Source organism: Amphiura filiformis, chromosome 7 (genome assembly GCF_039555335.1).
Source record: "Amphiura filiformis chromosome 7, Afil_fr2py, whole genome shotgun sequence".
NCBI classification, from domain to species: Eukaryota; Metazoa; Echinodermata; class Ophiuroidea; order Amphilepidida; family Amphiuridae; genus Amphiura; species Amphiura filiformis.
Genome location: NC_092634.1, coordinates 23,456,371 through 23,469,574, shown reverse-complemented (window position 1 = coordinate 23,469,574; position 13,204 = coordinate 23,456,371). Strand labels below are relative to the sequence as shown.

Sequence of the window (13,204 nt, the reverse complement as noted above, 5' to 3'; positions counted from 1 at the left end):
CATCCAATGTTCAATAATGGAACAAACCTAGGACACCATCCTGAACACCGCCGTTCGTATTTAGAACACCCGTGTTCAATAGTGGAACATATTATGGTGTTCAAGAACTGTTACTGCTAGCAATACATTCAATATAATCAAAACATTCAGATAAAGATCGGATTGAGTAATCGGTCTTTTTGATTATGTTCTTGTAACTATACATTAGAAATAAATATATTTTAAATAAAATGTCATGCTTCATCGACGCCGCCGCGAAGCTGCACCTTCGCTGGTTAGGGTCTTTTATGAACGACGTATACACTGGTTTATGTGATTTCATACTTTCTAGTTGTTTTAAATAAAAACAGGACCGTGACCACTGAAAAGTTAGTTAAGAAGAAAATGGTCATTCTTTGCTCAAAAACAGTCCCGACTAATTAAGTGAAAAGATAAGCATCATAAGACATTTCTTTTACGAGTGAAACAAAACATTGTGAATGACACATGAGCTTGTAATTATCTTCCATCTTTATTAACATCTGTAAAATTGTAAGCCAATACTGATACTAAGCAAGGTCTTTTAAAAAGAAGAAATTTGGTACAAAAATCATGGAAATCGGTAGTAGGGTTGTTATGTTGAGAAATTGTCGTTTAAAGTTCACACGGCGAAGTCGCTGTAGCCCTGCAACAACGATAACCTTCCTCATTGGCATAACATTAACGACTGAATATTTATCAAAGTTAATGGTTTATGAACGTTGATTAATTGATTAATTATCAAACGGCGAAGTCGCTGGAGCCCTGCAACAACGGTAACCTTCCTCGTGGGTATCAGACAATTTACATAATTATTATAATTAATGACTGAATATTGATAAAGTTGATGTTTTTAATTAACGTTCTGAAGTTAATTAATTATTTATCTCTTCTTGAAATAAGATGATAATGAATGGAAACCGATCATTATGCAGATATATGATTAATGGCTCCGCTCATTATCAAACGGCGAAGTCGCTGTAGCCCTGCAACAACGGTAACCTTCCTTATTGGCATCAAATGATTTACATAATTATTACAATGAATGACTGATTATTGAAAAAGGTCAATTTTTTGAATGAATGTCCATAAGTTAATCAATTATTTCTCTCATTTGAAAAAAGAGAATTAATGGAAACCCATAATTATGGAGACTTATGACCAATGACTGATTATGGAAAGTAAAGCAATAATTATGAATATTAATTAGATTTATAATTTACCTTTTCTTCATCATATTAGTGGCATTATTAATTAAATTACTGCGATGTTGTTTTGCATCTCTGTCGTTCGTTTATTTAATTTGCTGAATTAATTGATTTATGTATTGCACTGAGTTAATCCAAACATTATTCCATGTAATCGTATCTTCGGGTTTCGCGCCGTCGGTGTAGCAAGGCTTAAACTAGGGTAGCTTCGGCGACGAGAAAATGTGGTAGGGTATTCTAAAGTTTAGCCGCTCGTTGACAGCTTATCAGTAGAGCAATTGTGCAAAAGTAGAGTTTAATGTCAAGTATAAGTCCTAAAAACTTGTGAACGGATTTTCATCGTTGACAAAACAAAATGCATGTTTATTTCTTTGATAGCATTTTCCTTAGTTTCCATCCATAAATAATCACGGTATTATCTGTTTATGAAATAAGTGTTTATGTTCAGATTCAATGTTATCAGTAGCTATCAGTACTAGCTGGTATGGCGCCAACATCCGGACCTTGCTAATATTTATTTTGTTATAGTCAAAAACAGATACTTTGCCCTGGTAGTCCCTGGCGGCCCAGTCTGCATGTGGCTCAGTCACAAACATACACGACAGAAACCGGCTGTGAAGGAGACTATGTGCACTAGATAACTTTCTTATAATAAAAATCCGTTTTTTAGTATAAATAAGAAAGTCATGCATATGCAAAATGAAGGAAATTCCTAGTGCCCAACTTGATCAAATGTATACTCGTAGCCCAATCTTGTGCATGCAGGTGCATCATACTCAGCAGTAGAGTACGCAAGTGCGAGGGTTGATATGTGCGTAGGGTGGTAAGAGATGCTCCCCAACCAGTGCCAGCAAGTCTCTTCAGAAGGTTTACTCGGGCTTGGGGTTTAGCAGCAACGTTCTTCCCATGATGAGAGAAGTAACATCAAGGTACTTCGCACAGTGTCATCGACCCTATATCTTCATGGCAGAAATCGCCATGGTAGGTTGAATCCACAGCCACGATTGGCCATTTGGTTCAGACCTTTGAAGCTCTTTGAGACGAATAATCAGTCGAGGGACATGACTAAGGCTACTCACAATAGCCGGGTAATTGATCTTGGTTGTGCGTGAATAAGCTTGTATACCCCATTGAGGTCAATGGTCATCGACTTTTATACTGCCTAGTAGTGAGTGCAGCTGTACTACACGATGTAGTCCATACAGGACCAACGCAATATAAAATTAGACTTTTGGTCCGATTTTGAGTTCAAAGCGCACGGCCAATTTTCAAAGCGCATTCTAGCGACCATCATATCTGTTCAACACGTATTTTCAAGTGTATGAGACCACATCTGGTTTCTTGAGAAAAATTCATTTACGGGAGATATTCATCATTTTCTAACCCGGTATCCGAAGATTTTCGTCTGATATCAAAATCGTGCATAGCAATTCACGTGTATCGATCCCGTGTATTCATTTTAGTGTCTCTGCTGCACCAAATAATTATTAGCCAGGCGGTGTCGGTGTGCTTCGGCGATGGCCTTAAGGGGTCTTTGGTAACAAATCGGGAAAATCAGAACACTTTTATATTAAAACAAAGGTTTTGTTTTCAAAATCATATTTCGTTAAAGCTGTAATCAATACTACAAATAAAGCTTTTAAGTGACATCTGACTATTGTATTCTTTTTTAAGGTTTGTTTTTACAAATTTTTACTTTACAATATTGCCATCGCACGTCTTTCAATGTTGTGAAGCACCATGGTTTCTTTTTGTGTCCCGATGGATTCCGGCAATAGTTATGAGCACCGATACCTTTCTTCTCATTTTTAGCCTCGTTCTCCGTGTCATAGGTTTTATGTTGATGTGGCCACTGAGATGTCCAATATTGACATGTGACGTTGTCAACTGTGTAATCCAATTCGCCTCGATATTCACGCCCATCACCTTTCTTGCTTTTGACGCATTTTTCTGGATAACAAAACAAACAAAAGATAGCAACAGAGGGTGCCATATGGTAATAGGGATATTGCCATTTGGATGTGCCATACAAACTTTGTTTTTGTTACAAACTATACATACATGACTTGTAATTTATTATTTCAATCACCTAGAAATAGGATGAAGAAAATAGTTTGTGTTCTGTATCTCTCAACTGCAATATCCCATCGGCCGGCAATGACTCACGCGTGGTGGGAAGTGCAGATTGGAGGACCGCTTTTAGCGATTTTGCTCTCATCATTTACGTGGACGAATTTCAAGCTAACCAGGCTTTTGTATTTGGAAGGAAATGGCTACACACATGTATTACGCTACGCAATTATGTATATAAAGTGACAGACCCACTCCATGAATAACAACATTTCAGATGAACTGAAGTATATAGTTCTGGCTAGTGCGGCCAAAATGCCGGTATTGCGGCATTCTATTTATATCAATGCTCATCCGTGAATGTTGTTGTTGGGGATCCACCATTCATCCCACACAACGAGTACTCTCCACCCATTTATACACCTCATGATGCAGTCATGTCTACAGTAGAATTCACCTCGACCTTTGCAGGACTTAAACCCCATTTAAAGCTATTAAACCAAGATAACACTCATTGAAACAGCTCAACTGATTAAATCGGATCTTCTCTGGCTGTGCACATGTGTCTGTTTTATATGTGCGATATAGCAATGAGCTGCTATAATACAGCTTCAGTTGGGTAACCGATTATAAAGGAAACGCAAGGAAACAATGGTAGTGGACCTTTGTTCACGAAATGAGACAATGGCCTGCTTTTTGTTAACCAGCATTCTTGAAAATGAGCAACATAATGATTGTTGACTTAACACGGTTTGGAAATAATTTCTTCATATTTTTGGTGTTATCTGTCGTTTACATATCCTTCCTAAAACACAAAAGTGCGACCCTTTGTCAATCACCTACAGTACCCAATTTCGGCATACTATATAAGAAACTCATCATGATGATTGCCAGAGAATAGTTTAAATGTAGCTTGTACCGTTTTTGTGGCATCCTTCAGAAGTGAGCGGTCCGATACCAATATTTTCGGTCAAATCTCCATTCAATTAACACGGGGAGTTGGCTAGCTATGCCTTGCCCTCACTCATATTTTACAAAAGTGCGACTATTTCTGAACATCTAACCTAGCTGTAATTTTAGGTCATGTTAGAGAAATATATTTGCTAGAAGTTTGGAGAATAAGTTAAATATTGGCTGGTTATTTTTCACACAGTGATGTTAACTAGGCAAGTGCCCATTCTTCCAACATACATCATTTGTAGAGGTCACGCGTCAATGGTGAGAGCACTGTGTATTGTGTATAGGAAAACGGACAGTAACTGCAGTATGTGGGGTAGAGAGGAACAATAGAAGCTCAGAGCCATGTCTGAAGGCACAACACGTTGGTACCGCCGGGGTTTGAACCCATAACCCTCCGATTATGAGTCAGAGCCCGTACCGCTAGGCCACCATGAATGGTTGCCAGTTTCACTTGTAAAATCATCAAAACGCCGCGCTACGCCGACCACTGGCGTAGCGTCATATAGGAAAAACTAGTGAAACGTGTCACATCGAAGGGAAAATGTAACAAATTCCATTGAAAGTTGCTACAAAATAGTCTGTTTCCTTTCAGCTAATTTTCATAACTCTGCTTGGTAACCATCTTACCTTTACGAGTTGCTGCGTCTTTCCTGTTACACTTGTACATTCCTCTGACTTGTGCAACATCAAGAGCACTCAACCCGCGTTGCTGTCCCATCCTGAACCCATGGGGTTTGCCTATCTTCTTGATCTTAATAGTTGGTTTACCAGTGATGCTGAAAGCACTTGGTGCATAATGCATAATACTCTCATAGTCATAGGCATAGCCAAGTGAGGTCACGTTTATTTTTGGAATTTTCCCAAAGTTGTCTTCAGTCCCGGAGGCAATGTTTTCCCAGAGAATCTTCACGTATGTATCTCGATCTCTGCGACTCTGTATGATGCACGATTGAGAGAAAAATAAGATGAGTGTAAAGTTGTGTCTTCAATAATTGGTGTATTCTATGTATTTTATTATGTAACAACAGTAGTAACATTATTAAGCAAGTAACACATGTAACAGTTTAAGTTAAATGTACTGGTATCCATGTTTAATATCAGAGATAAAGCGCTTCAGGTAACTTGAGTCGAGTCGTATTATCACTATATTTGAAACCCTAGTTGTGCAATTTCACTTCTGAAAAGTGGAATCAGGCGTAATGACTCGTTATGTTAAAAGCTATCGCTGGTACCGATTATTGGCATCCAAGGAGCGTTCTAGTCATACCTGTTCGTGCCACAAGCCAATGGCGTGTCCTGTTTCATGTACAATAGTCGCAAATATATTGCAACTTGGTCCTATGGATATCAACTGCTCCCCACCTTGTCTACCAACATACGACCAACACCTGCGAGAATTGGATATTTTACACCGTAGTTAGATTCCTAGTAAGAGTATGTTGAAGATTGCCAAGTGGACATTTCAGCATTATATTAGAGGAAATGCATGTACTTTGAAAAAAAGAGCATCCTTTTGATATAATGTACATATACAAAATCACAAACAAGGATGCAATTCAGCCAATGGAGACATTGATGACAGCTATTATAATAGGACTTCCTATTTGCAGAGCCTCGTTCACATGGACTACGAAAGACTAATAACATATCAAAGTACTCAACGCAACATGAAAGTCAACTTATACGTAGCTAAGACAGAAGTGCTAGAAAGTTTTTCAAACATATCTCAGATTATTTATGTGACATGTTCATATCGTGTTCCATATCAATTGTACAGGGGAATAATATTCCCCTGTACAATGACACCACTTTTGAAACAATCAACTTTTTCACGGCTGAGTACACGTCTTGTGAATGTAGTGGCGTCTCAAACAGAATGTGCCAAATTGACCATTTTCGCAATCTGGGACCTAATGCAGTCCTCCAAGATGATAACGCTCGCCCCAGAGCCAGGGTAATCAACGACTACCCACAGAATATGGGAGTAGAGATAGTGGAATGGCCTAATATCAACCCAGATCTCAGCCCGATTGGACATTTATGGAACCAGATTGGTCGTGCTGTGCGTGCCAGAGTAGCCTATGCAACCAAATTGAATGACCTGCGACGAATCCTGGTTGAAGGAGGAAGTGCCATCCCCACAGCAACGTGTGACCAGGCTGGTGAGCAGTATGATGATGATGAGGAGGAGGAGCCAAGCTATTGTGGCTGCGTATGTTTGTTCCCACCTACACCAGTGACTAGCGTTCGAGCACAGAATAATGGTCAATTTGGCACATTCTGTTTGAGACCCGCTATACATTCACAAGGTGATTGTTTCAAATGTAATATCATTGTAAAGGGGAACATATTAGCTGTCCATTGATATGCAACACAATATGAACATGGTACAAATAATTTGAGATATAGATGCTTGCCAAAACTTTCCAAACTTAAGTTGAAGAGTTTACAAACTGAAGCACACGAAATAGTTCAAATATCCATAAATCATTAGATCGGTCTCCTCTGAAGATCAACAAAGCGAAATAGCATGCAAAAGCATGCCAAATAGTAACTACTGTAACCCGGGTACTGTAATGTACCCACTTGCACATTCTGTCATTCCATTTAAAACAAGCAACGCCCAGAGCATATCCATGGAAAACTTTTCACAATGTATTGCTTTTGCACTTTCAACAAAAAGACAAATCCATTTCCTGTGAATGAGATACCAAAGAAGAGCAACTGACGAAGGACAACGTTATAATTGAAGACAGAATTTAAAGACAAGTTTGCGTATGACGTCCTGTCAACCAGACGAAAAATACAGTACTGCACAGGCCAACAACCAATCACGCCGTGTCTTTGCCCTGACGTCTGACGCAACCAGTCTTTTTAATTAGGTCTTCAATTGTAAAAATGATGATAATGTAGAAAAAGGTACCACGCGTATCAGATTAGATTGTTTGGTCACCTAATGTAAATGGATCTTCCCATTCAACAGGATCTAAGTTTACAACAGACAACATGAACTAAATAAAGCAGACCAAGGACGAGATGGACAGCTATAGGTGGAATCGGGAAAGAGCTCTTTTGAGTGGAATCAATCTGTGGCAAACAACGCGAATAGCCCAGAGAAGACGACTCTACTTCCCTCTGGGATTTCCCTATGACATTATGAAGGCGCCAATGCATGGTGGATAACAGTACCGTATAAGGAAAAAGTAAAGTACTTACCCTGGTTGGTAGATAAACCTAATGTAGTCCTTATCTTTTCTTTTCTTAGCTTTAAATTCAATGCATGTCATTTTCTCCCAGTGACGTAAGCCTTGCTTGATCATTTTTGCTGTGTCTTCAGCTGTAGTGTACAAAAAACAAGTTCTTCAAACTGACGTAGGATATTCTTGCGCGAACATTGTAGGTGTGAATTCCTATTGATCAACATTATCAACGGGCTTCAAACAACTTTGTGTTTTCAAGAACAATATGTAGCTTTTGGACTTACCTTTATCAAAAGAGTGTTAAAGAACGAGAAGGCGCTAGGTTGAATACATAAAAGAAAGCAATGATCTTCTTCAATGGCGCACAGTTGGAAACAAAGACAAAGTCTTACCAAAAGCTTCGTCAATAACGTACGGTATCTTCCCACCTCGCCACCATGTAGCTTTCTCCCTATGAATCGCACGGGTTGTCCTCCCGCGGGTTGTGCTAGATCCAGCGTCATTCGTGTTCTTCTCTCCTTTATCATCTTGTTCTCTATTGCTTGACATCTCGGTTTTCTTGCTCTTTGCTTTATCGCTTTCTTGTTGTCTTTCTTGCATTTGTGTGAGTGTGATAATTCTCCGATCTTCCCAACTCATTATTATGTCACCCTCAAAGAATGGTGAAACGTACGTGGATGGTCCACCTCAATGAAATATAATGATAAAAAAAGAAGCATAGGATCGATAATGGTATTAAATTCACATTGCGGGGCGAGTGAACATGGTATAGTCTCGACCACCACGCCCACAGATAAGATGGACAAAGGTTTTAAACTTGGACCACCTTAGTATAAGAGACGTTGGGGAGCGCCGGACATTGGGGACTCGTACCTCTGGGATAATTTCAATTGAATGACCTAGAGTGTAAAACAGGTAAATTGGACGAACCTGTTTTCACAGGCCGAAGTGCCCATCTCTCTTTTGAGGCGATTGGTCCAGACTCCTCCATTTAAATGTTGCTTCGGGACAGTGAGGCCCGGCAGTGAGCCTCCACAATGATTCTTTTACCCTCCCAGCATTGAATAAAGCCGGTACCTATTTGTACATGTACACTTGAGTAGAAAGAGAGAGGCACTAGGAATGAAAAGCCTTGCCTAAGTGCACAACACATTGACACTGAGGGAATCGAACCCACGACTCGAGTCATATCTCATAATTATATGTCGAAGTCTTGCGCCATGCCACCGTACCCCCATAGTATATCAAGTGTAACCCGTGCTAATTTAGTGGAATGTGGAGGGGGGGGGGAGCTTTAGCTTAAAGGTATAGGTAGTCAGATTTTTTTCATATTGTGTTTTTTTTATTGTACCTCACATTGAGGCCTGTACCAAATTAAATTTGAAGTAAATTGCACCAGCCGTTTTGATACTGAAAGTAAAAACGTGTTTCAAAACAGCCATAGAACGGTATGTGTGGTATAACACAATTGGGAATGAGGCTATCACTTTTCAATCATAACATCTAAACGGAATATATTTTGGGCCTAAAATTTCACCGGGATTATGAAATAAATATGAGCTTTCTTCTGATGCCAAAATCTCTATTTGGGGATGAGGCTGTTGATCAGCTCACCCATCTTTAAATTGGCACACCTTTAGTAGACGTATGTCATAGCCTCAGATTTAACGTACTACGATATTGTTCGTACGCAAGAACAATATTGAATCACATTACGTTACCTACGCCTGTTAGCAATAAATTTGTAAATTATGGCCACAAAATGTTGTTGATCATTTACCGAGTTTACACACTTTGATACTCAAAGCCACAATGTATAGCAGGGAATGAATATGATGAATGCACTTTCTTATGTTCTGCTTGTTTATTTGTTTGTGCGTTTGTTTACAAACCCAATGAACTTACCTTGTGGGAGACAAAGATGAACGAGGGCAGGCGGACATAAACCTGGCAATGAAAAATAATGTGAGTGAGTATATAATTTCAGCTATAAAGTCGTACGTAGGTTTTTTTTTTCATTTTTTTTTTTCCAAATTCTTACAGTGATCTCAATGATTCCGAATATAAAAATAGATACCTTAACTCAGTGGTTGAGATAGTACAAATTAAACTTTTGACCCATCACCTGTCACTGTATGTTATAACGACTCAATTTAATTCGAAGAACGTGTTTGTAGTTTACAAAATAATACTGCAAACGGACCAACGCATTTTCAGAATATTGGAATTGGTTTTTTAAAACTTTTCGACAATTTGTGGATCTACAAAAGCGAATTTCATTTTTTTGTTGAAAATAACATATCAGAATGCATTACAATGTGCGACCTTTGCAAAATAACAAGCCACGAAAATGCTGCTGCGCTCACGTCACATGAATGTAGTTAATGCTTCTTGCGAAATAAAATCATCTATATTAGATAACTAAACTGCAGTATGATTTAAATCGACTGAGAAAAACCTTTACACAATTCTATGTAAAAATAAAAATAGTGTTAAAGATACACAAACAAATTGTCTTTTCTGGGAACAAAGGCACAGCCAGGACTTTCAGAGCGGGGAAAGGGCAAGGGCATTGCAACTTTTAAGGAGTAAAATTTAACAAAAATAGTCAAATATGGGCTAAATAGCACAAAAGGTTCTAAAAATGTTAAATATCTGGTCGGTATCAGCATCCCACATGGCAGGGGTGGTAATGGGATGGGGGAGTTGACCAGACTTCTTACAGGGAGAGACAGCTGTAATTCCCTTGCTCCTGGCTACGCCACTGTCTTGAAAACGGTACCCAAATTTCGCCAAGACCATAACCGTTCACCTCGGCTACGAGTTCCGTAACAAAGTTTTAAACTATCCTACCTCCCCGATACCTTGGTTTATTTCCCATGGCCGCAGTGGTTCTTCATCACTTGCAGTTGGATAGGTGCATTCATGATCGTTATTGCCTGGATCAATTCCTTCCATATTAAGACGAGGATCCAATACTGGTCGGCATGATATCAATTGAGGAATCAAAACGTATGCTAAAATCACCGAATGCCAATTCATGATCAAACACAATCAGTCATGTTTTACTGTCACTGGTACGATATATAATACAAATATGCAGCGCTCAATTTGCGGCTCGAAATCATACACTGCGCCGTGAAATTTGTCCTGCGGAAACTTATACTGTCTGTAAAAATTCCTCAAGTTGTACACTTATTTGACACCATCGACACTATAACCATTGACCAACACAAACCCTATTGTTGAGCGCACAGCGTGCACACCAGGTAAATAATTATTTTGTACAGGTGTTAAACGAACCAATTGAAATACGCCCTGCAACGAATCACGTGAATTTGCAAATGCACCGTCAGGCTCTGCTGTGTTACAAAATAAGCCGAATTTATACCTCGTCGCTTAGCGATTGGTATTTGACCAACAAGGTAGCTCACTTTTCACGGAGTTCTATCTCATTGGCTAAAAACCAATCGTTATCGCTCAGCTTGAGGGGAGGGGGTGCTGCAGGAGTGTTTGCTAAAAATTTAATATTTCCGAGTTCCGACTGATTTTGCTTGATCGCATCACATATAATTCCAATTGACACTATTACTGATGGATGTTAATATCATTACAAAAATGTAAATTTTATAACCGCTGGAGTAACATGCATTAGCGCTAGTAGTTAATTCCAATTTTCTTTGCTTTACCTCACTTGTTCGGCTCAAAATCAAAAGGGAACATACCTGACAGTAAAATTACATACAGAAATTCTCTTTCATTTTATAGGCTATCGTGCATTATGTGCACCATGTCCCACCCCAAACGTTGACATTGTGAAAACAATGACATCAGGTTTTGGTAAACGTCATTGATGAAAATCATTCAGAAAGTGTATAGTTTGACATATCTAGGATGTACCACCCTTGAGTCATTTCCTAAAAGGTCAAAGGCCAAATGTTTGTTTTTATTAATCAACACTTATGTGGCGCTCTAACCAATGAGCACAGCGCCTTATGAAATATACAAGCAAAAATAAAGCAAGAAACCAATACAACCAACATTAATACAAATGTGTTTTAAGCAAACGCTTGAAAGCAGGCACAGCCACCGCCTCCCTCAACTGTATAGGCAACTGATTCCAGAGCTGTGGAGCGGCAAACAGCAAACGAATGATCACCAGCTTTCTTATTTGATCGTGGAATCAAGAGCCTTGTTGTATCCGAAGAGAAGCGGAGTCTAGGCCTATTTTCGTGTGTTACCGTGTCGCTGAGCAAGGTGAACAGGTCACATAAATATGGTGGAGTACATCAAACACTTATAGACATACAACAATATTTTAAACAGTATTTTGTCCTTCACTTGAAGCTAATGTAAGGAGTTCAGGAGATCAGCAGAGCACCTGTCCCGGCCACAAGCAAAAACTAGCCTGGTCTCCTTATTCTGGACACGTTGCAGGACACGTTGGCTTCACGAGCACCAAACAAAGGAGCATTAGCATAATTATAGTCTTTGCGGGACAGGACAAGTGCTCTAACGGCATGATGACATGCTTCCTGAGAAATAAAACGGCGTATCCGCCACAAATTGCGAATGTGGAAATTGACACAAGCTACTAATATGAATGGACATGTTCATTGAACCATCGAGTGTTACACCCAGGTTCTTAACAGAGATTGAAGGCTCATTTGTTTTACCATCAAGCTTCAGTTGGATATCAGACACCAAATTTAACACTCTTGGGGTAGCAACAACAAAAAACTCATTTTTTTTTCTTGGTTCAATTGCAGTTTGTTTTAGCCCCCTAAATTCAATAGTCACTTTCACGACCTATGTGCGCCCAAACCTGCCAAAACAGTCAGTCAGATGCCCCCCCCCATTGTTTCAAAAGAAAGAGTAGTCAGTTCTTTGTTCCCAAAGTTCACACCCCTACCATCAAAAAAATTGAGTGGGGGGGGAGGGTTCAGCACCTTTACTGAAGAAAATTTCCATACAATTATTACAGCACATATTTTATGCGTATTTTTATTGCCAAATAAAGTCCGGCTGCCAAACGAAATTTTGCCACAAAAGCTTGTTTTGGTGTCCATAGTTTTGTTTTTGATGGATATTGCTTCTCAAGGCCACCAGCTTTAAAAATAAGTTTACTGGACCTCTGTCAGCATTGGGCAATTTGATATAAATTCAAACTGCGCAAATGCTGTTGAAAAATTACCCAAATTATTCCTCTTGTCATGCCGATCCAGAAAAAAACTTGCTGACGAGTTGTACAGGGTGTCCCAAAAAAAGAGGCCCCTCATTGTACCCTCTTTTTCTCCTATTTCTGAAATGTTGGTCAAGTATATGTTGGTATGTAAAGAAGCATTTAACCGTTAGCTTTAATAAACCGAAACAATTATTTCAATCGGCTCATAACTTTTGAAGATATGCCCTTTTAAAGAAAAGTACCCGTTTTTTCACTCTGTCCACGGATAGCAAACAGAATGGTTAGGATGGTTCATGCTGTGGAGTGGCCTGCAAGATCAAACAGACCTCACACCACTTGATTTCTTCTTCTTGGTTGAGTCGGTAGATACAGATTATTAGCTGCAGTTCACCAACTTTTTGGGTCATGGTCGCGGATATATGGTGCGTGTCTGACGGTGTCTCTATCTAATTGTTCTGTTTGGTTGCACTGTTGAGCCGGTTCTTGAAGCTGTCAATTGTGCTTGCCTTGATTGTTTCTTCTCCTGTTGCGTTCCACTCCCTAATTGATCTTGGAATGTGTTG

At 39.3% G+C, this 13,204-nt stretch overlaps 1 protein-coding gene across 1 annotated transcript; it reads right to left on the bottom strand.

Moving 5' to 3' along the window:
* Positions 1-2,738: 2,738 nt before the first annotated feature.
* On the bottom strand, positions 2,739-10,612 carry LOC140156910 (bone morphogenetic protein 1-like). Its single transcript, XM_072179952.1, has 7 exons — positions 10,321-10,612; positions 9,362-9,403; positions 7,849-8,142; positions 7,473-7,593; positions 5,524-5,644; positions 4,884-5,190; positions 2,739-3,176 (listed from the first exon to the last, which is right to left on the bottom strand). Exons 1-7 carry the CDS (start codon positions 10,496-10,498, stop codon positions 2,896-2,898), a joined length of 1,344 nt encoding a protein of 447 aa, XP_072036053.1. The 5' UTR covers positions 10,499-10,612; the 3' UTR covers positions 2,739-2,895.
* Positions 10,613-13,204: the final 2,592 nt, after the last annotated feature.